The 27093-nt window shown below is 38.9% G+C and overlaps 2 protein-coding genes across 3 annotated transcripts; both read left to right on the plus strand.

Annotated features, from left to right (window-relative positions):
• Positions 1-1645: 1645 nt before the first annotated feature.
• LOC6038159 (transmembrane protein 216) lies at positions 1646-10981 on the plus strand. Its single transcript, XM_038259565.1, has 2 exons — positions 1646-2177; positions 9335-10981. Exons 1-2 carry the CDS (start codon positions 1958-1960, stop codon positions 9526-9528), a joined length of 414 nt encoding a protein of 137 aa, XP_038115493.1. The 5' UTR covers positions 1646-1957; the 3' UTR covers positions 9529-10981.
• A 12491-nt stretch (positions 10982-23472) lies between these two features.
• On the plus strand, positions 23473-27083 carry LOC6038160 (COMM domain-containing protein 10). 2 transcript variants are annotated; one of them, XM_038259564.1, is made up of 2 exons: positions 23473-23645; positions 26464-27083. In XM_038259564.1, the coding sequence occupies exons 1-2, from the start codon at positions 23605-23607 to the stop codon at positions 27029-27031; spliced, it is 609 nt and encodes a 202-aa protein (XP_038115492.1). In that variant the 5' UTR covers positions 23473-23604; the 3' UTR covers positions 27032-27083. The 2 variants fall into 2 exon arrangements, with proteins under 2 accessions (XP_038115492.1, XP_001847993.2); XM_001847941.2 differs by lacking the exon at positions 23473-23645 and adding an exon at positions 25840-26402.
• The last annotated feature ends 10 nt before the right edge of the window (positions 27084-27093 follow it).

The raw sequence follows: 27093 nt of genomic DNA on the forward strand, positions 1-27093 counted from the left end.
TACGAAAAAATAAGTTGACAAAACAAAATTTTACGATGGATCAACTATGGTCTCCTTGGAACGAGCTGTCAAGTTAGATGCCAAGTAGGGTCGCATAAGAAAAATAAGCTCTATCGTTGTGAACAATAATACACTCAAACCCCGATGGTTTGACACCAACTATTGTCAAACGAACGGGGTCACTTTTTAGTTAGACACCCCTTTTACACGGAGTGTAAAAAGTGACAGTTGGTCACATTTTAGTTTGACTTTGTCAAACCAACGGGGTACAAATTAAAAAAGTATCAAACGAAAAAGTGACCAAACACCGGGGGTTGAGTGTATTGCAAATTTAAGCTTAATTTGAGGACCCAATTCACAATAGATTTTTTTTTGTTCAATCAGCCTGAATAATATATTAGCAGTTGGCTTGGCCGAATAGTTAAGCTGTCCACTTCGTAAGCGGAAGATCATTTATCTCAGTCACAACGTTCTACCAGGATTTAAGCAGAGCTCGCGCAGAGCTGGATATTCTAACAGCATTTTAGCAGAAAAGTTCCACAATTCTAGCAGGATTCTGACAAAACCAGCTCTGCTTTCGGCTCTGCTAGAATATTTCGTGACTGGAAATTTTATGCGTGAAAAGCACATTTGTGCCACGTGCTTTTCAGATTTTTCTTAACATGTTTCACATAAGTAAAAACTTGGAGTGTTTGTTTAGAGGTTTAGTCAAGGGTTTAGTAACATCCTCTCCGCTTGCCTTAGATATCAATCAATGTCTTCAAAATTTTTTTTAGAAAAACCAGAACTTTTGAAAATATTTACTCTTAAAATCAATTTTCTCAAAAAATATTTGATCATTGAATGGTCGTTGTAACATGATCGCACAAACGCGACTAGTTATTTAAAAAAAGATTATTTTAAATATAAAAAAACCTATAGTAATTATTATTGTAAGGTATGCAATTCGGAAGAAACCGGTCAAGAAAAATTTCAAATGGGCAGAAGCGGTAGCGAAAGTAAGCCAGAGAGGGTGAAGAAAAGCCTCAAGAAAACGTTCCCTCTCTTTTGTTCTGCCGTTCGTAAAGCTGTTTCTTGACCCCCTTTCTTTTGAACAGCATACCGGCCATAGATAGATCGAAAAACTACGATCGAAATATCACTTCCGATCGAGTGCAATACACTCAAACCCCGATGGTTTGACACCAACTGTTGTCTAACGAACGGGGTCACTTTTTAGTTTGACACCCCTTTTACACGGTGTTCACACACCCTATCAAACGTTTGTTTTGATAGTGTGCGTGAGCGCCGTGTAAAAAGTGACAGTTCGTCACCTTTTAGTTTGACTTTGACCAACCAACGGGGTACAAACTAAAAAAGTGTCAAACGAAAAAGTGACCAACCACCGGGGGTTGAGTGTAATAATAATCACGACTGCACAGAGTAGTGACTCTGTCTTACTCTGTGACGACTGCCTTGAAAAATAAGTAAATTCGGTTCGATCTCCAAACTTGAAAAAAATAGGTAATTTTGATTATTTTCATCAGACCGTGTTCTTTCTCCAAATGTCAGCTGTCAAATCTAGTACTTCACGTCAACTCGTTCTTTTAGAACAAGATTGATACAGTTCTAAAAATAAACATTTTCCTTAAAAAACTAGGCAAGTAATTTTTCAGTTCTGAGGAAAAATTGTTTAAAATCCTCAAAATGAGCCTAAAATTGGCCGCGTTTCCTGTACAATAACCGCTTTGCCGATCCGGTTCCCCTTCCGCTTGTTTACAGTATCCTGCGGCGTAGGTCAGACGCGGACCAATATCGATGTGCTGCCCACCACGGACTGCCGTCGTCGCTGGAAGCTGCTGCCGCCGCAGAATCGGGGTTTGCTGCTGCTGATCCCCGACCCGCTAACTAGGAGTCTCACCTAGCAGCAGTCTCCAGTGGCCGGAGCGCGGCTGACGGGCGCCAACTAGCCACCGCCATGGGCAATCCTAGCCTGACGTACGAAATTCTCCTCTATCTAAACTCTTTCTATTTCGGGATGTTTGCCATGTGTGAGCTGGGCATGCACACCCTGAAGGCGGTCAACCTCAAGTATCCGGAACATATCCTGATGCGGGAGACGTGCCTCCTTTTGGCGCTCATCGTGTTGGAGACGATCCGAATCATATTGGGGCGCAAGGGCAGCCTCAGCGACCACGGTGAGTAGTGTCCTCCCTTGTCCCGCGACAAATTATACCCAACTTCCCCTCCTAGGGAAAGGAGAAAGCCTAGCCTCGTGTCCCCCTGGGTTGTGTGGGCCAAGCCAAGGCAGTAAGAGAAGGGGGAGGAGGAGAGTCTGTTTTATGTGTATATTTATAAACCAACACACAACAGAACGCGCCGCGCGCCGTTGTCACGGCCAGAAGGAAGTGGGCGACAAAACATGCAAAGTACGCTAAATATTACATTATTGTCTACCATGCTCGGGGTTTGGGGGAAAGGTTTACGCGTGAGACAATCGAGAAAGCAGCCTAATGATTACGGAAATTGAGCAGATTTATTTCAATGTAATTAATTTGTTTTTTTTTTTGTTTTTTTTACTGAAACAACAATTTTAATTCCTGTAACGTAAGCAGGGGATCCGCACGTTTCTTCCTTCCGTGTAGGTTCAAAAATGTGTTGTTGTTTGAACATTCGTGCTCAAACTCAATCCAATTCAACGAATCATCTTTGCGGTTAACTTTACGCAGTTGGTCTGGCCGCTTTAACGTTAATCAACCTAAGGCAATTTGCAGGATGCCCTCGATAGACTGGCTGCGCTAGGGACAAACAACATGTCTAGAGTTTTTTTTAATAAGGTCCTATAAACATATGAAACACAATAGTTTGAAAGCACCTTTTAGAACAAAACCCCTAGATTAAGGTTTTTGATTAGTTTATTTGGACATTCACCGCAACCAATAAGCAAAAGCTAATTCTTATGTTCTAATAAGGTTTTATGCCTCGGACATAAAACCTGGTGAAAATAAATGCCGAATGGCTTTCAATTAGGTTTTATGAAACTTTTAGGGCATCTCCACCGCAGAGATCTAATTGCGTGGCAAACCTATCGGTTGGATCCCCAGTTTTAGCTTTGCTCCGTAGCTAATACACGTTTCCGCACCGCTAGGAGCTAATTTGGCTACTGAATCAAGCCCACCGCGGGGATCTAATTTATTCATTTTCCAATTTCAGCCGTTTTGTTGATCAAAATCAATGAAACTAGGTATGTTCTAGTATGATAGAACGAGCTTTCAATTGTATTATATGTCCTAATTGTTTGCTTACATCAATAAAATATAATTTTCAAATTTTTTAAAGAGTTCATCCGATTTACTACCGACATGTTTTCTCCCCAACTTTCGCACCGCGGGTAGCAAGGCTAAAGCTAAATTAGCCTTCGAGTTCATTCAGCGAAGAAAAAGTTCATTGGGGATCCGTCGAGTAGCCAAGAGCTGCCGGTGCCTAAATTTTTCAGCGATTTTTTGAATTATTTGTATTTGTTTTGGTTGAAGATGCATTTATTTTAATTATCAAATTTTCCTGAATATTAAAGAAATGAGTAATTTGGTTCAAAACGATTTTATTTTATTGAAAATTTTTGGAGTTTATCATTTTTTGTATTTTTAAATAAAAAATAATCAGCCACCTATGCTTAATATAAGCAAACCATCACAGAAAATTTAAACATGAATGTTCAAAATTTAAAAATAACTTAACCGATTTGAACATTTTTAAATTATGTATTAAAATTTAAATATACATGTAATTGGGCCAATTTGAGTTTGTAAACAAAGGGTGTATCTTGCTCACGTCAGTGGGGAGTAAAATAAAATTACGAATACGTTTTTTTATTATTATTTTTTTCATTTAATTTAAAAATATGTTGAATCGTTGTACCGTAACTAAAGGCTGATACGCAAAACACCATATGAAAAAAAAAACGCCCAAGAAACGGTCAGCGAAAGGGCCACGAAAAGATTTTTTTTAAGCGGTACGCAACTAAAAAGTTACAAAAACGAAAAGTGGCGTTTGACGTTTCTTCGCGCGGCGCTTGTTTGCAATATGTTCTGATGAAAAAAAATCGAAGAATTGGAATTTTCCTTTTTGAATGCGACTGAAAATCACAAACGTTTTAATAATCTTGTATTCGATATAATAATATTGAAAATCACCGCCGAATCTCAAAATGCAGAATTTTGAAATTAAAAGGACAGATATAGTTTTTTGGTCGAAATGGAGTAAAAAAGAAGTTGTCTTTAAAGCTGTCGGCCACCAACCAGTAACCTCTGGATTGTAAGTCCAGTGCGCTGTCCAATTGATCCACACGGACGGGATCGAAATGAAGTAAACCAGAGTGAAAAAAAATTGACAATTATCATACAAATATCTATTTTCTGATTGAAAAACTCAATAATAAAAAATCTTAAATTTCCATTCAAAATAAAAAATATGCAGAATTTAATAATAATTTTTATATTAAAGTATTTATAAATTCAAGAGCTCAACAATTTAAAAAAAAATCATAAATTATAAGTCGAAATTCCAAAAGCTTAAAACTCTGAAATTAAAAAATTCGAAAATACAAATTTACGAAAAACCCAAAATTCTAACATTCAAAAACACTATTTTTATCAAAAATTAAAAAAAAAAGTTGAATTCAAAATCAGGAATTCGAAAATTGAAGAAATTAAAAATTTGAGAGTTTAAGAATTTAAGAAGTTAGGAATTTAAGAATTTAAGAATTTAAGAATTTAAGAATTTAAGAATATAAGAATTTAAGAATTTAGGAATAGAAGATCAGGATTGCATGTTTTCAAATCCGCATTGGCTTATTTAAAATGTTTTGCTGGAATTTTGCTTTTTACTTAATCGAATGTCGTTGATCGACAATGCGTTGACCAAAATTTATCAAACACAGCCCCAATCTGACCTAAAAAACTAAACTGCATCGTCCCAGATTGTCAAAAGTAATTTTACATACGTAACTTGCAGCACAGGAGGGAAAATATCTCCAAACTCGAAGAATTGAAACCGAAAAATCAATCATCACTCCTAATGTAAACATTTACTGACGTGAGCAGGGTAAACTCTTTGTTTACAAACTCACATTGGCCTAATTACATTGTTTTGCTTGAAAAAAAAAACCATCCGTCAGACGATTTGCTCCCGGTAGATCCCGGAGCTAACCTGAGTTTTGTTTAGATTCGGATGAACACGGATAAATTCGAACCTAAACTAGCTCTCACACAAGTACCGCGGGTGCCAAATTAGCAACGCAATTAGGTCCCTGCGGTGGAGATGCCCTTAATAGAGGTTTGAAAACCAAATGGTAATGCCGAGGGGAGCGTTCTTTTATTACGTAACACAAAATTTGGGATTGATTCTGGTGATTCTGAGTCGATATGTATAAATGATGGTAGGTCTAGGAGGTCTAATTAAAAAGTTAATTTTTCGAGTGATTTTATAGCCTTTCCTCAGTAAGGTAAAGAAGGCAAAAAGACCACTGGAGTGTACTGGCATGCCTTCCGAGCAAGAGTGCTATAGGACAGGCTAATTCAGCCCTCTACAAACCACACCGCTTCGATATAAAAAATTACCAAAAATCAATTATTCAACCAATTTTAATCTTCAAAAAGCATTGAAAAGAAGAACTAGCATAGCATAGCATTGGTGTCTACCCGTAGCTGCTACTTCGTTATTGACCAGGACCCCCAAACATTGCTCCGTGGACCACAGATGAAAAGTAGGAACCAATCATCACCCCTTCGCAATTTTCAAAGGTCCCTATCGTGCTGATCAATACCGACGCCGGCCACGACCAGTGGTAAAACACGGGGAAGTGGATGGGAATGTTAGTCTGATACTTGAGTGATGGGACCGCTAAATCGGCTGCGTCTCCGACAAAGTATCACATGAGTTTTGAGGTGTTAGTAAGATGGGTATGAGGTCAGGATTCACTGTGGTAGGTGATGCGACCATAAGCAATTTGTTTATCGGTTGAAATTTTAAAAATCTTAGGCAGCCGGCTGCGGAAAGATAGCTATCTAGGGATTTAAATATAGTATTAATTCGACCGCGATTCTCCAGAAATTCTCCGTCGGCGTGCCTTCCGATCAACGGTGATGTAGGAAGGGCTTCATTTAATAAAATGATTTTATAACATAAGCCTTTAAACATATTCGACGGCGTGCCTTCCGATCATCGATGATATGGAAAGGACTTAATCCAGCAAAACGACTTGCTAGTCTAAAAAAAAGGTACGTTTTTATAGAAACTTTACAAAGAGAACAACACAAAAAAACTCATCGGCCAACGAACGCGAGTAAAAAAAAACAATGAAATAAAAAGAAGGTAAAAAAACAGAACTGCGCGTCCCGAAAAGCACCACACTAATGATGCTATTATTTAATTATAATGACCAATCACCCCATGCACTCGAACAGCGACACAAAAGCGACGGAAAGTAACACGAAAAAACAGGACTGCGCGTCCCCACAGGCACCGCACTACTGATCAGAAAACAAAGCATTGAAAAGAAGAACTTGAAAAGAAGAACTAAAAGAAAATGGAAGTTTGACTTGTTTCACTTGTTTCAATTGTAAGTTTTTTCAGGGGTCAACTATGAGTGAGTTTTTGCCTTCCTCACCTCACTGAAGTAAGGCTATAAAATCACTCGAAAAATGAACTTCTTAAATACGACTCCTAGATATACCTTCACGTATACCTATCGACTCAGAATCAAATTCTGAACAAATGTCTGTGGGGATGTGTGTAGACATGATTTTTTTTCCACACGATTATCTCAGAACTGGCTGTACCGATTTTGGCCGGATCCGCCTTATTCTGTTCGTTTTCGGGTCCCCTTAGACCCTATTAAATTTTATTCTGTTTAGTAAAGTATTTAAAAAGTTATGCCAAGAAAAAGGTTTTTTGTAGCTACAAAAAAGGGTGATTTTTGCATAACCTCAAAGGCCGGGTCTTTAAGCTTTTTTAACTTTTTGCCACGCGGGGGATTGGCAGCCACACCCCCTTGCATGCGTATCGCCCGGTTGCCACATCGCTTAAGCAGTGTCTGCGTCTCTTCTGCAAAAAAATCTGTATTAATTATGTTGCTGCATCATTTTGTCTCGACAAAGATTTACACGAACTTTTTACTGAAATATAACTCATGAGACTTTTCACCTTTATTTTGAAAAGTTGGTAAAAAAAGAATGGAAAATTGCTGTTCAAGTAAAATGAATAATTAAAAAAAAAAAAACAAATGAAAAAAATACCACCTAAAATACAACATGAATGCGAGGAAGGCACCAACCACCTTAAGGTGGATAAAATAACGTTTTTTTAACAACATTTCCTATATTTTAAGCAAAAATAAATATATTTAGTAATGTTTTTAATGTCCCAGGCTAAGCACTAACGCACTTTTTTTTACAATTTTAATGGAAATAGTACAGCCATCCCTCATATTCGGAACAGTTTACAGATCGGCCAATGTTCAAAAAATCATAGTAAATCAATGATTGAACTTAATGATTCGCTTTTACCTTCATTTGAAAGCTTTTCTTGCGATCTTTCGAATGCTGTATCGAACAACTGCAAATTTTAACTTTTATACCAAGTTTTCAAAGAAAAACTTTGACCCTTGAAATCCACAAATTCGGAACACTTTTTTCTTACGGATGTAAACAAACTTTGCTTCTCTCCATGAGTACATAATTTTTACAAAATAATGACTTCAGGCACTAACACGAACGAAACTCATGCTTAGTTATGTTTTATGAATGGTCTGATAACTTTATTTGTAAAAATATCAGTGAAAATCAGGTGTTCCACAATTGTGGAAGGCACAATAACATTCCACAATTATGAAACAAGCAATTTGGAGGCAGTATTTTGCTGCTCTGGATAAAATAGTCTTGAAAAGAAGTTTTTTATTCAAAAAGTGCTACTTTTACCCTTGAAATAGCAAGAGAATGTCCAAATGAAGGTCCTAAAAATAGGAGGGTCGACAGAAAAGCTGCATTTTGCATGTTGTTGACAAATTACCACAAAAGTGTTCCGAATTTGTGGGTGTTCCGAATATGTGGGATGACTGTATTATTCTAAATGAGAAAATGTAGAAAAAGATTTAAAAAAAGTTACAATAAACCTGAAAAACCTAAAAATTCAAAAGGTAGGTAGGTAGAATATGCCAAATACTCTTCTTTTGAATAAAACAAGCAATGTAGTGTTTTCGTAAAACAAAAGTTTTTAGTGGCAAATTGATTGGGCGATAGAGAGTCGCGTGGTGTTCGTGGGGGAGATCGGTTGCAGAATCGACGCGCGAGAATCCGCGAGAAAGTGCTAGAAAATTCTTGAATTTATTGATCGAAGGCTTCGTTTCGTCGTGTATATATTTTCTTTCTGTTGTTGAGCCGGTTGTTCGCGGTCCGGACTGGGTAAATTCGTGGTGAAGTTTGATGCAAAGAAGTCATGCGCGAAGAATTTCATTAAATCGATTGTCACAGTTCGGTGTATCAGCACTATTTGAGGTTTATATGATAACGAATAATACGTTGCTAAAAATTTCATTTTGTTTTGAAAGCCCTTCCTTTAGCATCGTGGCTCGGATGGCACGACGACGGTAAGAAGTAAAAATAACGGGATTGAGTATATAATTAAGTCCTTCTCATCCTTTAAATTGTACGTTACCGAATAATGCGTTAATTCAAATTTCATTTCGTTTTGAAAGCCCATCCTAAAGCATCGTTGCTCGGATGGCACGCCGGCGGTAAGAAGTAAAAAAAAAAATACGCGAATGATAGGTCCTTCTCATAGCGTCGTAGCTCAGAAGGCAACGATTATGGTTCACATTCTGGTCATATCATCTACCAAGATGAATCCTGACCTTCCCTTTCCTTCCCCTACTAACACAATTCCCCCACTTCCTGTGATGCTTGAAGGAGATGCTGTGGATTCAACGGTCTCATGCGGTGTCAACAGGTATAGAGCGACAAACTCTGTGTCTGATGAGTCTGCAACTTCAACTATCGGACTAACATTCCTACCTTTGTTGAACTGCATCTCCTTGGGGGGGCGCCGGTATTGACTTGAAGCAGAGATCTTCAGGGGTTATACAGTGAGGATGATTAGCTCCCACTAATCATCTGTTGGTTCATTGTGTAACTTCAGCTGATCCGTCAATAACGGAGCAGCTCATTGGCAGTCAACCATGCTCATGCTCAAATTGATTGGGCGATAGAAGAATCAAGAAGAATATAAAAAAAAATGTGTTTACGAAAACTCGAAACAAAAAAACCAACGTCTAAAACCGTAATTTCTTCTCTCGTTCCAGGCTGGCAAGTTATCCTTTCAGTTTTCCTGACGATTCCTTGCGCGATGGGTGTCAGTTATCTCCTGTTTTATCAATTACACCGATTACGCCTCGAATATATCCTATGTGCCTTAATGTTATCTCTTCAGGCAGCCGAGCTACTGTTTGCGATACTGTTCGTATTCACTCTCTGCCGTCCGACCCGGTACGATTAAGTTTGCCCCCACCTTCCCCCCCGTTCTCCCTCCTTTGCTCGAACCAAGTTTGAGTTACACGAACCACTTAGAAAAAAAAAACGATCGGATTTGCCCTTTCTTCGACTTTTAACCACGACCATTCGATTATACATTAGAAGACTCTCAAAACAGCCAAATTTTATTCTTTCCCAAAATTATACAAACTCATTCATATTTGTAAAGCCAATCGCGACAATATCATTCAGCAGACAGAGAGATAGAGAGGCACCGGCATAACAAGAGGTAAAATTTTACATTTGCCCTACATTTAAATTTACCCACAGCATCTTACTCGTTAGTTTTATAAAAAAAAAGAATCAAATACCACGCGCAATCTTTGTAACACTTTAAGACAGCAAAAGAAAAAAAAAGCCCTCACCAAAGTGGTTTGGAATGTTTGTAAACGCACCTTTCCGGTTGGGATTCCCAGAACCCAGTTCACATAATCAGGTTTGAAACGTTGACTCAAAAGCGTACACAATTCGAGAGATTTGTAGTGTTTAAGGAACTTGTTTTTGTATCTCATAAGTAATCGATCTGTAACCAATTTTTTACTATTTATTTATGTGTTTCTTTTAAAATAAAAAAATGAAAATAAAACTGCTAGAAGCTAGTCACTTGACCAAAAATTAATTTTAAAATAGATTTTCCGCCTTCTTTGGCACATTCTCAATGATGCACGACCTATGGAAAGCAGTTAAATAAAACTATTCGAGTAAAAATTACCATCATAAATTGTAAAACCAAAAAGAAAAGAAAATATGACAGCCAAGCGGGTTAAAACTCTTAAACTAAACGTTTTTACTAGTTGTCGAGTAGAGTAGAATACAACAAACAGGTTTTACCAAGTACTAAACAAAAACACAAAGTAAAACTAGGCATTGATGGTGGTTAAATTAAGAACAATGAAACTTTGCAATATATTCAAGTGAACATTTTAGAGACCGATTATACCGAAATATTTATACCGCGAGCATTGAGAAAGTTGTTGTACTAAACTGTTTCAAACAAAATATAGTAGCCGAACCCGTTTCACATGAACTCTCAAACAGACTACTAATAACTGCTAAGCGAGAATGTCTACACTTTTCCAATATTATGTACTTATACTTCAAAATAGGTAACTTAACGCTATAGCGAGACCCACCCTTTTATAAACTCACATATTTCATGTTCTTCACATCATCTCACACCGTACACCAAAAATGCTTTTTTGAAAAAAAAAAAACATGAAAACTTTAACACTGCGCCGCCAAATACTAGTTAGACTACAACCTTATGTAGGAAACGAATGAAAAGAAAAAAATAAGCTCTAAACACTCTACTAGCTAACTGCATCGCTCTTTGGCGATCTAAAACAAAAAAAAAAAAACTAATACTACAAGCACGCTAGTGAATTCGTGGGAATTTTTAAGACAACAAATAAAAAAAACTAAATCAAATCAAATCTGTACTGTGTTCTTTTGTTACTGTAATTCAATGCAAAAGACTTTGTAATAAAATATATATATATCTTTACGCGTAAAGATAACCAAGTGTACTCAACGGTTTGGGCGTTTCGTTCTTGAAGTGACTTAAAAAGAAAGCGTCCCTGTTTTAAATACAGTCATCATTGGGCATATAATAGGTATATTCAGGCTTAGTGATTTTTCACGCTCGAAAATTGCAAATTTCACGGGGACCTCAATTTCAAAACACCGAATTTCACGCAAATTTCGCGGAACGTGAAAAAAGTTAAAATAACTCTGAAAATCTTATGTTTAAATCACGAAAACTACTTTTTTTTACGTAATTATATGTTATTCTTCGATAAACTAAAAAATCTACACTAAATTTGAACGTGACAAAAAAATCCTCCAAATTTTCAAAAAAGTTTCAACCTGTTTTAAGGATGAGCTCAATATATTTTTTGAATCAAAATGTAGGGCATGCGTATGCTTATTTTCAGAATTGCTTCACTGCTAATTTTTTTTTTCGCGCATTTGCTTCTGTTTTATCATTTTACATTTTATTAAATTTCATATCAAAGCAAGATTTAACAATCTTGTCCAGCCAAAAAGAGTAAAATAATTTGAATTTTCGGCGACATTTACTGTTGTTCTAAGCATAATTGTCCCATGTTCAAAAAAGGGCAACTGAGAAAAACGCGATTGAAATTTTTCGATCGATTTCTGTGTTTCTACGCATAATTGTCCTGTGGGTCCCTATTCGCCCTGTATGTATGTCCCTAATCATCCCGGTTAACATTTTATCACCCTTATTTGTAATCCTCTTACAGCTAAAGAGGTACACAAGATGAAATGCTTCTTAAAACTCATGATTTCGTGATAAAAAAAATACTTGGTGGGACATTTATGCGTAGAAGTTCAACGATGGGACAAACAGAGTTGGTGTTGTTTTCAAAGATTTTCTGAACAAAGTATTAGATGTTATGTGTTTTTCTGAAAATATACGTAAAATTAAGCTTAAAAATGATAAAAAGTCAGAATCGTCCAAAAATGACATGGGACAAGTATTCGTAGAAAGACACTTTAGCACATAAAAAATATTTTTTAAAGTTTTCATCTCACTTATCAAAAACTAATTTTAAAATCAAAAGGCAAAAATAATGTAATCTGTAACAAATTCAACATTATTATTGAAAATGAGAACAGAAAACATAAAAAGTAGTATTTTTTTTTACTTTCACGGGAATCATCCACCCAAATAAGCAAATATCGTTAGGACTCAGAAAAAATCTGAAACATTTTTAAAAGTTTTAAAGAAATACTCTTCATTTTTATTCATTTTATTTTTTTTTTGTTTCAAATAACATAGCAGTAAATTTTTTATTGCAGCGAACGAAGATATTACTAAATTTAGTTAGTTTCTAAAAGCAACTGAACAATTTTTCGAATGGTACATATTATGCTTTTCAATTGAAAACTAATAAAATTTACTTAAACAGTCTTTATGGATGATATAATTATTATGTTGTTATTTAAAAAAATGATTTGAGGAAATTGATAAATTTCACGAATTTCTCGCCGTCAACGAAATCGTCAAAAATTACTAACCCTGTATTAGTAATTGAACCAGGGTATTCATTTGCTTAATCCTACAATAATTTATAAGATTATTTTTATTCCTATTTGAGTCTGATAAATTATTTTAAGAAATATTTTTACAAATCCACACAAACATAAAATTTCACGGGATTTCGCGGAAAAAGCCAAATTTCGCGGATTTCACGCTGTCCGCGAAATCGTGAAATTTCACTAACCCTAGGTATATTGTATATTCTATGCATTGGGTCTGGGGGGTGAGAATGGGTCATACAAATTCCAGCATTTTCGTATGGGTTTCCTACAAAAACCACCCTTTTTACAATCTTCCGGACTTTAGTCAAAATCGTTTTTTTAGCATAACTTTTGAAGTACTTTACGAAACTTCATGGGACCCCAAGACGAATCGAATGAGACCAAAACGGTCCAAATCGGTTAAGTTAGTGCTGAGATAATCGAGTGCATATTTTTTGGTGCACAGACCCACATCCCTAAACACACACACAGACATTTGCTCAGAATTCGATTCTGAGTCGATAGGTATACATGAAGGTGGGTCTAGGAGGTCTAATTGAGAAGTTCAGTTTTCGAGTGATTTTATAGCCTTTCCTCAGTAAGGTGAGGAAGGCAAAAAGTACAACTGAGAAAAACGCGACTGAAATTTTTCGACCGTTTTTTTGTGTTTCTATACGCATAATTGTCCCGTGGGTCCCTATTCACCTCATTAGTCCCTAATCATCCCAGTTAGCAGTTTATAACTCTTATTTGTAATCCTCTTGCTATACAATAGGTCTTCCTAGTCACAAAGTGCTGATATGACAACATTAGAGGCACGCTAGAATTTAATGCTGTTCCCCTATCTCGAAACGGCGCAGGCCAAATTTTAAGCGCCAGGTTGCATTCAAAAGAGGAGATCTAGCACTATAAACGCTAAAAAAATCCCAGGGGTATTTTTCTTTAACATCGAGATATCTTCATTTGAAAATGTCTAATTATCAAGGGAAAAGTGTATGGGACCACCCCAACGAAATTCGAAAATTGTCCAACTAGTGCGTCCATCCCGGGAATTCCCGGGACAGAATTCCCGGGATTTTCCCAAAATCGGGAATTCCCGAATCCCGGGATTTTTAATAATTTGTCCCGGCAATTCCCAAAATTTAAAAAAAAAAAATTTGCAAATTAAGATTTGGTTGTGAAAATAAATGACAAGTTGAATAGGGTATATGGCCCTATTTTGGACCTACTATGCAAAGCGTCAACATATTTCGCATAGTTCTCAGGAACGGTCTAACTTATTTGACTCGTTTCAGGATTGTTTTGTGCCTTAATTTATGCTTAACAAAGTGTACTAATGAAAATTTAAAATAATTTAACCATTCCATTTTAATAAGCATTTCAAGTAAAACATTTTTTGGATGCTTTTTGGACTTATTGAATGTATTTTGGAGACATCGCTGAACCTATTTTGGACCCACACTCTGATTGGTTGAAATTTGGACAACTCGAATTGCGGCGTGCGGCGGCAACACGCACACTTACAAAAACTCGGTTTGATAAACCAAGGGGCCTATCCACGATTATAATTTGGAAAATTTCTTTTCAGAAATTAAACAATTATGATGAAACAATGGATTTGAATTTGAAAACGTGTTTTAATCATATTAAATGGAAACTCACGCATCTTTAGCAGGTCTCTGTCCTATTTACAATTTGCATATTCTTACGACCTAATTGTTCAAGCATTAGAACATAAAAGACAACCAAGGGAATGATGGAAAGAGAGGAATCACAAATCCGTATAAATAATTTCAAGATTTTTCAGGTGTAAACCGAAAACGCGATCTAAAATTAAAATGGAAGAATAAGGCTTTTAACTGCTTATTTAATTGTCGGTGTACAGGACGCCGCACTGTTTTATCATTTTCTGACGTATACATTCAATTTTGCAGTCCAAACCCAGTCACTGAATTGGAAAAATAAAATTCTTTTTCAAATTTTCTTTTCTTGATTTGTGTGCACCTAAATCGAAGACCAAGATTGTTTACTTTTTGCTCTTTGGTCTGACAGTCTTGGTCTGACAGATTTGGTCTGTCAGTTTTATCATGGATTTTGGTCTGGTCTAGGCGAGGGATAGGACACAGCACCTTCCTGAAGACAACCCGTTATTACTCGCAATAAAACACCTTATCTTAAAATTAAATTAATGACACAGATACATAACAAGTTACAATGAAAAAAGGTTCTAAATTTTACGCAGAGCTTATGTTCAAATAATAATAAAAACAATCAAGAAATTTTAAAGGAAAATTATAGCTTGTAACTTGGTGTGAAACTTTCTCATCTGTCATGTTAAACTTTACAGTTGCTTGACAAAAAGTTTAACTACATGTTGCACTTTAAAAACAATGTAAAATTTAAAAAAAAATCTTTGTTGTCCTAGTTTGTCTTGTTAAAAGCAGATTTGAGGTTTTCAAACATTATTTTTATTTCGAACTTACCATCACTTAGGTTGCTGATATAATTTTTAAGAAAATCATTTATGTCAATACTTAGTTAATTATGTTTATAAGCTTTTTAATATAATACATATAAATTTTAGGTAATATTGTAAAAAATTCAGAACTTTGCCTGAAATTCGTTGAAACTAGTTTTGTTTATTAAATTATGGATTTATATTACATGTATAACTGAATTTAAAGAATGAATCAAAAGTTTTCACATTTCATATGAAATTTGTTTTACTGGAAATGCCTTTGAATTATGAGATTTTTTTAAAATTATGTTTCAATTACAAATAATATTTAATAATATTTATATTACTTATTTTACCTTTTCCTAGTAGAAGATTGTCCGAAAAATCCGAAAATGCATTCCGTTTTACGATTCAAAATCATGTTCATTGAAAAAATCATGACACGTTGAGAAGATGAAAATAATGCTATTTATCAACATTTTCTTAGTTATAGTTAACTAACTTTTAAAACTTTTCAAAATTTCATGAAAAGTTCTTCATGAGGTACTTTGAGCACTTCTCTACCACGGTCAGTATGATTCCATACCATTCCGTACGTGTTCAATTTTTACTCTTCATTTTGCGGAAAAATATCAAACCTATCAAAGTCACCCCGGCTATATGTCTCAAATCATAAATTCATAATGTTAACATCGCATTAACCTCTTATGCTTATTTTTTGTTCGAAGATTTTTATTTTTCTAGCTGGTTTAATTGTGTTTCTAACATGATTGACACGGTAAATTTAAAAGTGTAATTTATTATAACCAACGCTGCCAATTGTGAAAAAATCCAGGTATAACGATTATAACGAAAAATTATATATAGATAAATATACAAAAATCAGATAAAACTTGCAAAAATATATTTTCCATATGTATATTTCACTGATTAGTTAGAAATACGTCTTAAAAGCCATAACGATCTCCAACACATATTTGATTTTTTTTCTGAACCAAACCAAATTTTGTTTGTTTTCCAATAAAGAGCATTTTAAAGACGTGCAGATGATAATTCAAAGTATTTTTTATTTATAATTTGTAAATTGATAGAGAACTGACCGAAAAATTGATTTGTTTACAACTAGCGCTTAGGATCTTTTTAAAACTAACTCAAGATTTTTTTAAATTTAATTCATACGACTTTTTCAAAAACCATTCGTAAGCGATATTGACAGCTCCTGTCACGGTGACAGCTGACGATTTAATGAACTAGACCCTTTAGGTTTTTCAATCGTTTCCCCTTCAATTCCAACAGGGTAGCCAGTTTGCATTTTTTGAAGCAAAAATTAAAAATATATGCGGCTAAATTGGTGATAATGATATTAATAAAAAAATAAATCAACATCCCTGGGCTTTGTCATAATGAGTGTCATAGGTTTGATGCTTGTTTGGCAAAGAGTATGATTTGATTCGATGTGGAATTAAAATCGAAGTGTTCAGTATATTGCTGAAGCTTCCATTTTTACACATGGACACCACTTCATGCTGCGAGAACCCACTTTGGCGTAGTCTCAGGGCTTAATCGATGGCCGGTAAGCTGTCATCGAGACAAGGAGGTTCTCTGATAGTGGAAATATCACATTTGTACAATGAACCGCTACATATGTGATTTTTCCCTATCTTAATGTGGGTGTCAGGTTAGGATGCGGGTTTAAAAAAATAGTGTTTGTAGAATTTAGGATTTTAACTATAAATATCAACTTTTTATACTTTGCCTTTAGTTATTTAGGGACAAAATTAGTAACAGTGAATTTAGTAATTCTATCAGAATCGGTGATTTTCATTCAAGTAGCAAAAAAACCATCCTGATTTGTCAAAATTTCCATAGAGTCTCGATCAATCAATAGTGAAATGATATCGGACTAAATTCGTTGATCTGTTGAACTAACGGTTGTCGGATTATGATTGTATCGACCATTGTTGCGAATCGAGGATCTACTGGAATTCTGATGAACAAATGGTCGTCTTTTTTTCAATTCACGACTTGTAAAATATCAACTGTTATTTTTTATTTTTTTGTTTTTTTTAAAAGAAGCCAGACAGGTTTTAAAAGAAACGTTTTTTTTTTGGTTAATAATTAAAATGTCGGGGATTTGAGATAAGAGTAGCTTTCGGATAGGTTGCTTTAAATCTTGTATTCAATTCAAGTTAGGTAGTTATCCGCAAATGAATATTTGGACTTATATGAATAATTGAACATTTTGGACTTATGAATAACACACAACTGTGCATTTATTCTAGAGTCAGATCCATACAGCGTCAGTGTTTATTTGGTCGAAGTGTACTAATTCATTGGCAGATCTGATTCTAGTTGTAATGTACGACAAGACTACTGACGGACGTGACAGGACGAGGGCCCAGTTTAGAGGTTTCGACATCAACGATGTGCGGCTGGATCACCCTCCCAAAAAAAAAAAAAAAAAAAAAAAAAAAAAAAAATAAATCAACATCAGTTTAAATTTTGGGATACTTTGCGATAGGTCCTAACAATCATCTAAATCTCCAGCATCAATTTGCATTTTTATCGTTTAAAAAACATATTTTCATTGTTTCTGTTAATCATGTGCTTTTTAAAGCTTAGATTTCATTCAAATAATTACAGTAAAGAAATTCAATTCAAAATATTAAATTAAAAAATTTCAATCAATTTCAATGAAATATTGAAATAAATTGATAAACAAAACTGGCAACACCTTGTTATGCATGTGTTGGTGATAGCCTTGAACCGACGGCAAAGTAGCTCCAAAAACTGATCCATCGCGGCTGAGATATATCAGGGAATATAGCTAAAATTTTAGTTTACAGGTCTGCAAAATGCCTAGTGCTTTAAATTTTATCAATTTATTTTACATTTTAAAAGACTGGGTATTATATTTACGTATATTTATGATTTTGAATTTGTTAAAAAATATGTCATTTTAAATTATTTTCCTTCAATCAATAGAACCTTGGTCAAATCAAGACAATTATAATGAATCTAGACAGCTATTTAAGCCATTTTTTGCATAATGTTTTGAACGACTTCGGTTAAAACAGGAACAAAACAAAACAATTAGTATACCAATTTCGAAATTTATTGCTTAAAAATCTCCTATACCTATTCAGACTGTAGTCCCGATTTTCCCAGTAGATCATATTATGTTATAGATTATTTGTAAAATATGATTTTTATGATACATCAAATTCAAAAATTATTTAAAATTTTACATTGACTGATATCATTTTATTTTTTCGCTTCTTGCTTTTTGACATTTTTAAAGAAATTTTGCAAGTTTTTCTAGTCAGTTAAAAATATATACATAATAAGTCTATTGAGCAACTCTCTACGAAATCGGCCGATTTCGACCATTTTTATTTTTTCTATTTTTTTCGATTTTTTCCAAAAATCACTATTTAAAAAAAAAATCATAACTTGGCGTCAGATTTTTTGACCATGTTTTTCTATAGCTCAAAAGTTGCGGATTTTTGTCCCCTAAAACATATCAAAAAATCTCGAAAATAAAAAAAATACGTATTTTGGGAAATTGAGTTTAAGTGAAAAAAAGTTGATTAAAAAATCTGCAATTTTTTTTCCGTGTACCTATTTTTTTCTCAAAAGTCCTCAACAATACCTACAACTTTGCCGAAGACACCAAATTGATCAGAAAATTCACTCAAAAGTTACAGCTGTTTGAATATTTACATACCATTTTTGTATGGACAGCTGCCAGAATTGTATGGAGACTTGTATGGGTGAACCAATGACACAAAATAGCTTATTTGGTCATAGGGAAGGCCCCCACAAAGTTTGAGCCAAATAAAAAAATACAAATAAAATCCATTTCCGGTTTTGGTAGAGAATTGCTCTATTTATAAAATATTTATTAAAAATACTTATTAAAATTACCTCATTGGATACAAAATTGTAGTTCAGAACAAAAAAGATCAATTTTTAATTTAATTTAAGTTATTTAAAAACTGTCGTTCTAGTTTAGGTTGAAATGTAGATTATCACCAAATAATATTATTGAGCTAATTCTATTATAGTAAGCTTTTAAAAAATAACAAATATAATGAAAACATAGATTTTATAACTGTTTCAAAAATTTCCCGGGATTCCAAAAATATTTTTCCCGTTTCCCGGGAAATTCAAAACCCGGGAAAATTGGACGCCCTATGTCCAACTATATGTATTTCTTGTTAGAGTAATGAGAAACGCAGTGGAATTAGAAAACACGTCCAATCGGTAGTAAGTTTATTCAACTAATAATTATAACCAAGCTGCCGGCACACAGTGCCTACTTGATTGCGCGCAGTCTTCAACTCAACACTCCTCCTAGACTGCTGCGGTCAAGCCGATCATCCCAGCCAGCTTCTCCGTCCTGATCCTGGCTAGTGGCTTCGTGAGAAGGTCCGCCACCATGTCCTCCGTTGGACAGTAAACGCAGCTTACCTCCCCCTTCTCGATCTGGTCCTTCGTGAAGTGGAATCGCGTGGCAATGTGCTTCGTCCTGTTGCTGAACTTCTCGGCAGACAACATCTTCAGGCAGCTTTGGTTGTCTTCCTGGATAACGACTTGCTGCTCGTCGTTCAACTCTCGCAGAAGCACCTTCAGCCACAGCGCCTCCTGCACCGCTTCGGAAAGCGATACAAACTCGGCCTCGGCGGTTGATAGCGAGACACAGCACTGCTTCCTGCATGCCCAGCTCACCGTTCCACCGTTGACCTTGAACACGAACCCGCTGTTGGATTTCCTGTCCTCTCGGTTCTCCGCCCAGTCGGCGTCGCAGAATCCAACGATCCCGCTGTCGGTTCCGTTCTGGCTCAGTCGCAATCGGTAATCTTTGGTTCCTTTCAGATACCTCACGACCCGCTTCAGCTCGTTCCAGTCGTCCTGCGTTGGCCTGCTGGTCTTGCGGCTCAAGATGGACACCGCCGCCGAGATGTCCGGCCTCGTGTTGACGGCAATGTACAGCAACTTCCCAACCAACTTCTGGTACTCCTTGTTGTCCGGAAGAGGCTCCTCCTCCGACTCGCGCTTGATGTACCCCGGATCCAGCGGAACAGTGGACACCTTCGCGTCCGCAAGTCCGCTCGACTCGACGACTTCTCCGATGTACTTCCGTTGGCTCAGGAAGTAATCACCGTGTGCGTTCTTCTCGATCTCCATGCCGAGGTAGAACCGGATGTCTCCCAGAACGCTCATCTCGAAGTTTTGCTGCAGCGCTCCGGCCAAGGCCTCGATCATCTTCGGATCTTCGCTCGCAACAATCAAGTCGTCCACGTACACAAGAACATAGCACCAACGTCCAGCTCGTCGCTTGCGGTACAGGCACGTGTCCGCCACACATCGCTCGAATCCTTGCCGCTTCAAGGCATCGTGAAGCTTCTGATTCCAGGACCGCGCCGCCTGCTTCAGTCCGTACAGGCTCTTCTTCAGCTTGCACACCTTGCCTTTGGCGCCTTCGAATCCGCGTGGCTGACGCATGTAAATCTCCTCCTCAAGATCGCCGTACAGGAAGGCGGTCTTGATGTCGTACTGCTTCACGGTCATGCGTTTCTTCGCAGCAACAGCCATCAGCGCGCGAAAGGTCGTTTGTCGCACCACCGGCGCGAACACCTCGTCGTAGTCGGTCCCGTATTGTTGGCTGAATCCTTGTGCAACCAACCGTGCCTTGAACCGCAACACGCGACCATCCGCGTCCCGCTTGATTTTGTAGACCCATTTCGAGCCAACAGCTTTCCGACCCGGAGGCAGGTCGACGAGAGTCCACGTCTCGTTGGCCTTGATCGACTCAAGCTCGTCGACCATCGCTTGCTTCCAGCGCTCCGCGTCCGGCGACGCCATCGCCTCCGCGTAGGTCCGCGGCTCCGCAAGTGGATCGTCTCGGTGGCCAGTTGCTAGCCCTCCAAACTCAACATCGTCGGCATCATCGTATTCGCTGGAGTCGCTCGAATCGTCCTCGAGTGCCTGAGAAATGGTGGACACGGGTAGACCTTTGCCAGAAACGATAAAGTCTTTGTACTTGCCTGGAAGGATGTGCTCCCGACCGCTGCGCCCCAACACCCCTGACCCGGGTGGTTTGGAAATGTTTTGCGGAGGGAGCACGTTGGTCATGGTCGAACTACTGCTAGCTACTTGGTCATCGACCACAGCATCGGTCCTAGGCCCAGGGACCGCAGCATCCACCACAGGCTCTTCGTGGCCGTCGTCTTCGAGGACATCATCAACATCGAGAGGCTGCTCCTCCTCAACGGCATCCGGTTCCGGCGGAACCAGTCCAGGCTGCTGCGCGGCATCAACCTTCGGAGTTGTACCGAAGTCAAGGGAAATTACCTCCGGTTTCTTCTTCGTGACAGCCGCTTTCTCGCCCAAGCCTTCGTTGATGAAAGTCACTTCGCGACTCTTCAGGAAAGTCTTGCTCGCGAGGTCGTACAGGCGGTACCCCTTCGTGTCCTCTTCAAAACCAATCAGCACACACTCACGAGACTTTGAATCCCACTTCTTGCGCTTGACTTTCGGCACTTGCACCATCGCCTTCGTTCCGAACACGCGAACGTGAGAGAGATCCGGTTTCTTTCCGCTCCACATCTCCTCCGGTGTGAGACTGTGACCGCTGGTTGGCGATCGGTTCATGAGGTAAACTGCAGCATTCACCGCCTCAGCCCAGAACGGTTTCGGTAGCTTGGCCTCGAACAACATGCAGCGCCCTCTCTCGACCGCTGTCCGGTTGAAGCGTTCGGCCATCCCGTTCTGCTCTGGAGTGTAGTCATTGGTGGTCTGGTGTCGGATGCCCATCCGCTTCAAGTACTCCCGGAATCCCTTGTTGACGTACTCTTTGCCGTTGTCCGTACGCAACGTCTTCAACTTCCGGCCTGTCTGGCGCTCCGCCAGGACATGAAATTCTTTGAAGCAAGCCAGTACTTCGTCCTCCGACTTTGTCTTGAGGAAGTACACAAATGCTCGCCGGGACTTGTCATCGATAAACGAAACGTAGTATCGACAACCGCCGAGGGACGGCAACTCCATCGGACCAGCGATATCGGAATGAATTACCTCAAGCAACTCCTCGGCGCGGGAACCACTCTTGCTGAACGGTAGTCGAGCTTGTTTCCCCATCGGGCAAACCTGGCAATCGTCCATGCCGTCTCCGTTGATCTGCACACCGCTGGCTACACCGTTGGCCAGTTTCTTGATGCTGCTCACGTTCAGGTGACCCAGGCGCTTGTGCCAAGTCTCGAGAGTCTCCACGCGCGAGCACGCCAGCGCCTTGTTCTTACGCTGGTCCAACAGGTCATCCTCGATAACACCGGTCGCAACGACGCCGCCATCAGCGTTCCGGATAATGCAGCCGTCCGCGTTGAACAGCACCGTGTTGCCCTTGCGTACGATTTGTGAGATCGACAGCAAATTTGTCGAAAGATCGGGGACAAAGTGCACATCGCTTACCGGAACAGGTTCCTCGCCATTGAAACACGACGGGAAGAGCGTGGCCGTTCCGCATGCCTGGATCTCCATCGACTCCTTGTTGGCAGCTACAACCGTTCCGCTCCGGTCCCGCACGTCCTCCAGCAGCTCCAGGTTCCGCGTCATGTGCTGTGTCGCACCTGAGTCCAGGTACCAGTCGTCCGTCCCGGCCGACTTGAATGTTGACAGCACCGTGCACAACGCTTGCTTCCCTCGCACGGCATCCTTCTCGGGGCAGTGCTTCGCAATGTGGCCAATTTTGTTGCACTTCCTGCACCGTGGGCCGCGTTCCTCCGGCTGACTTTTTCGCGAATCGTGGTTGCTACGAGAGCCGCTCGCTGTTTTGTCGTCGCCATGGAAACCTCCCGCTGTTTGGGTGTTGCGTCGGTAACCACCTGGCTTGTTGACTCGCCGCTTAGCAACGAAAGTTTTTTCACCTGGCAACAGCTCGTCCTCCTCCTGCAGCAAAATCGTCTTCACGGAGTCCCCCCGTGATCGCCATTCCGGAGTTCTTGAGCGCCATCACCATGGGCTTGAACCGGTCCGGCAGCCCCGCCAACAGCAACGCTCCTACGAACCTGTCTGGAATCGGGAATCCAATGCTTTTCAGCTGGTGGCACGCCGAGATGATCTGGTTCGCGTAGATTTCCATCGTTCCGCAGCTGTCCAGATCAGTCCTGATGAGCTTGTGCAGCAATCCGACCTCCCGCGTGAGTCCGTTCTCCTCGAACGCGTTGACCAGATTCTTCCAAGCTTCTTGCGCCGTCTTCGCTTCGCGAACGTGGTAGTAGTTTACCGGTTCCAGGAACTGGATGATCTTCCCTCGCGCAAGCTTGCTCTTGGCCGGGTCGACCGCTTCCACCGTTCCATCCGCCTTCACCTTCGGTTCGACGGCATCCCACAGGTCTTCAACTTCGAGGTGGGTTTGGACCGCAAACTTCCAGTCAGCCCAGTTCTCCCGACCGACCAGCCGTTCGATCCCGTAATTCCGATCGGACATCTTCCGCTAGTCTTCGCGCACGTCCGGGCTCATAACCTCTTGTTAGAGTAATGAGAAACGCAGTGGAATTAGAAAACACGTCCAATCGGTAGTAAGTTTATTCAACTAATAATTATAACCAAGCTGCCGGCACACAGTGCCTACTTGATTGCGCGCAGTCTTCAACTCAACAGTATTTCCATGTGATTTTGCCCGCTGAATCTGCTGCCAGAATTGAGCCTAAGTGTCAAAAATCTATTTTTGGTCGTATTTTGGGTTTTATGATAATTTTACATAGAAAACCTAAAATATGACCAAAAATCGATTTTTGACACTTTGGCCAAATTCTCTAAACCTTAACCCTGAATTGCTGCGTTCAAAAAACTGATTTTTGAAAGTTTGCTCAGATACTTCCTCTTAATTAAGTCGTAGGTCGTAGAAGGCGTAGATTTCGAGGTAAAATTTTGGTGTCTTCGACAAAGTTGCTTGGATTGGCGAGCCCAAAATCTTTTTAGAAGACGAAAAAAATCCCAAAAATATTCCTAGAAAAGTTAGATTTTTAAAATCACCCTAATTTTGAACCAAACCAAAAGTCTGCTACAACATCTATTCTGAAGACACCATCCATTTTCCACTTAATTTTGCGTAAGGGACCACTGCACTGGATTCCTCGGAAAATTTTACGTAACACACTTGAAACTGCGATAGCTTTAAAATTTAAGCGACGACCTATAAAATTTTCGAAAAATTGAGAGATGTAAAATTATACCTCGGAATTCTGTTAATGAACTTCTCCTATTTCACTGAAAAAAACCAGCATAGCAAAATCAAATATTTTTTCACGTGAGCTACTCCAAAAACCAACACGATAACTTTACGTGCTTTTCCTTTGACTCTCATATGCTTTTCATTTCAAATGAACGTGAAATTCATTCAGCTCCAGCTGATCATAGGCAAACAAGCATTCACTCATTTTTCGCATGGTGTTCACGTGAGACTCAAATGAATTTCACTTGAATTTGCCCCAATCGGCTTGTCCTTTGGTTTTGAAGTGTAAGTCACGTGAGATTCAAATGAATTTAATTTTGATTTGCTCCAATCGACTTGTTCTTTGTTTTCCAAGTGAAATTCACGTTAGTTTCAAATGCTATCGATGACGAAATTTTATCCCAAAGCAAGATGGCCTGTTTCATAAAGTCCGAGCTAGAGCTCGCGTTCTTAATTAGGATTTCTTCCTAAAAAAAGTGGATTATTTTTAATAATATGGTAAGTAATTCCTAATGACAGAATTCAATATTTAATACTAAGCAGAAAATTTCTAATAATTCTCCAGGTAATCACGGATAGGATAATTTCCGGCAAAACCTAGGGATTCCCATGGAAGAGGACTTTCGAAGACCCCCGTCCAGGCTTGTTCCGGTGTGAGAGAGATCCGCTGATCGTCCAGAATCTTTTTTTAAGTGTGAATCGTTCTCTAAAAAGTGAAGTTTTTGATTAACGCCTAAACTCCCAAGCTCGAGAAAAGGGGGGAATTTCCATACAAATTCCCCCTATTTCTTGAGCTTGGGAGTGCAGGTGTTGATCATGCAAAAGTGTTTGTTAAGTGTTGTTTATGTTATATAAATAAAGGCAAAAAACTAAAAGATATTACATGTATTTTTATTTTACAACCACAAATATAGAATAGACAAAAAATATGCTACATAAAACCTTCACTTGAAAATGAAAAGAAAATCATTTGGTTTTAATGTGCAATCCATTTCTATCCCATAAATATTTCATGTGATAATCATGTGGGATGACACGTGAGGTTAACGTGTTTTGCATTTGAATTCATCGCGTCTTGCGATGACAAATTTCTAAGTGATTTGCACATGACATTCACATGTAAAGTCGTATAGGGCAGATTCACGTGTGAAACATGTGATATTGCTATGTGACTTTCTTTCAGTGTTGTAAGTACGTTAGGGTTTGTTCAAATATTACGTCCAAAGATTTTCGGGATTCGTTCGCCCAATCGCCCGCGCTCGCGAACGCGTCGTGCTAGTCGTTCGTTCGAAGATAGAAGTTTTATTTATCATCAACATTTGTATTTTTTTAAACCATAAATTTTAGAATTTCATATTTTTTTCAAAAATTTAAAATTTTAGTAGTATTTGATATAAAAAATTTAAGTATTTTTAAATTTTGCAATTTTAAATATTTTTTTAATTGATTTTTTTTCAACTATTACCTAGATATTCAGTAAAATTGCTGAATTTCGGTAGTTTTTCTGTGCTCTGGATACACGGTAGTTGCTGGCATAGTTACCTCCACAGTTGGCGCACTTGATGCGCGCCTCGGTGTGCACTACCTTGTCCCCCAAGTCGGCTTAAGATTGCAGTTCTGCGAGCCGTGTCCGTATTTTTGGCAACGGTGGCATTGCGCTGCTTCCGTCGGGGTCTTTGAGTAAAACTGCCAGTTTTCCCAAAAAGCGCCCATTTTCCATCATTTTGATTTACTTCATTCTGAGCAAAACAGGAAATCCGTCATATATTGATTTTCGACATTTCAAGATTTTGCTTTTTGGGATTCGGACTTAGCTTCGAATTTCGAAATGTGCTTGAACTCGCTAAAAATCCAACGCAACATTTCTTTTCTGTTTCTTGACCGTTTAAATAATTTTGACAATAATTTGTACAAAATGTGTGTTCCACAATGGCGCAAACAATGTTTACCTCTAAACAGTATGCTGCTAGAGTACCCCAATATTTCACAGCGTAATCAAAAGTAAAATTGTGTGACTTCATGCCAGAACAAAACAAATTAAAAATCGAATAACTCTTAGCATAATGACCTCAGATCCAGTTTGGTTGTCGGTAACGGATGGGTACGTTTTCTTGAAATCAGAATTGATGCAAAATTTAAAAATCGAACACCTACCTTTACAGCCTGCTCCGGGGAATATCCGTATGCAATGAGCGCCTCTCGGACGAAACCTTCGCCAGCACCGTCGAGTATCTGTTCCGAACCATCGACAGCCCAAAGTCTGATCAGCCAGCGACCGAAACAGACCTCGAAACGATCCGCACCGCGTGCCAGCTCGACGAGCCGGAGTTCAAGCTGGTCCTGCAAACGCTGAGCTATTTGGTGAAGCGATCGCTCAAGTTTATGCTGAAACCGTCGGGGCTGCAGGCCGATCTGACCCGCTCCCGGCTCCAGCTGGGCGAGCACAAGTGCAACGCGTTCGTGCGCTGCTGGATCGCCGCGACGAAGATTGTACTGGACTCGTTGGACGGGGAGCAGCAGTCCAACCAGCTGGAGGATGTTTCGTGGAAGGTTCGCGCCCAGCTGTCGTCCGAGCCACGCCAAAAGGACAAGCTGGCGCTGGGGCAGCTCGAGCTGAAGACAAGCAGTAAGTGCGTCAATCTGGAACTGAACAGCGCGGAGATTGTCGAGTTGTACAACCAAATGGAGCGGATACAGGCGGAACTGGATGCGTTTGGTGCGAAGGCGTGAGAATTTTATGTTTTGAATAAATGGCTGTGATAAATCACCGTCGTGCACGAAAGAACTCTGTC

The sequence above is a fragment of the Culex quinquefasciatus genome, chromosome 3, assembly GCF_015732765.1.
Source record: "Culex quinquefasciatus strain JHB chromosome 3, VPISU_Cqui_1.0_pri_paternal, whole genome shotgun sequence".
In the NCBI taxonomy this organism is placed as follows: Eukaryota; Metazoa; Arthropoda; class Insecta; order Diptera; family Culicidae; genus Culex; species Culex quinquefasciatus.

Excerpts from the sequence above, each read along its gene's own strand:
- LOC6038159 (XM_038259565.1), top strand. The coding sequence starts at position 1,958 with ATGGGCAATCCTAGCCTGACGTACGAAATTCTCCTCTATCTAAACTCT. Across the intron at positions 2,178-9,334 it reads GGGCAGCCTCAGCGACCACG|GCTGGCAAGTTATCCTTTCA; the intron begins GTGAGTAGTGTC and ends CTCTCGTTCCAG.
- LOC6038160 (XM_038259564.1), top strand. The coding sequence starts at position 23,605 with ATGAGAAACGCAGTGGAATTAGAAAACACGTCCAATCGGTA. Across the intron at positions 23,646-26,463 it reads GAAAACACGTCCAATCGGTA|CCTGCTCCGGGGAATATCCG; the intron begins GTAAGTTTATTC and ends CTACCTTTACAG.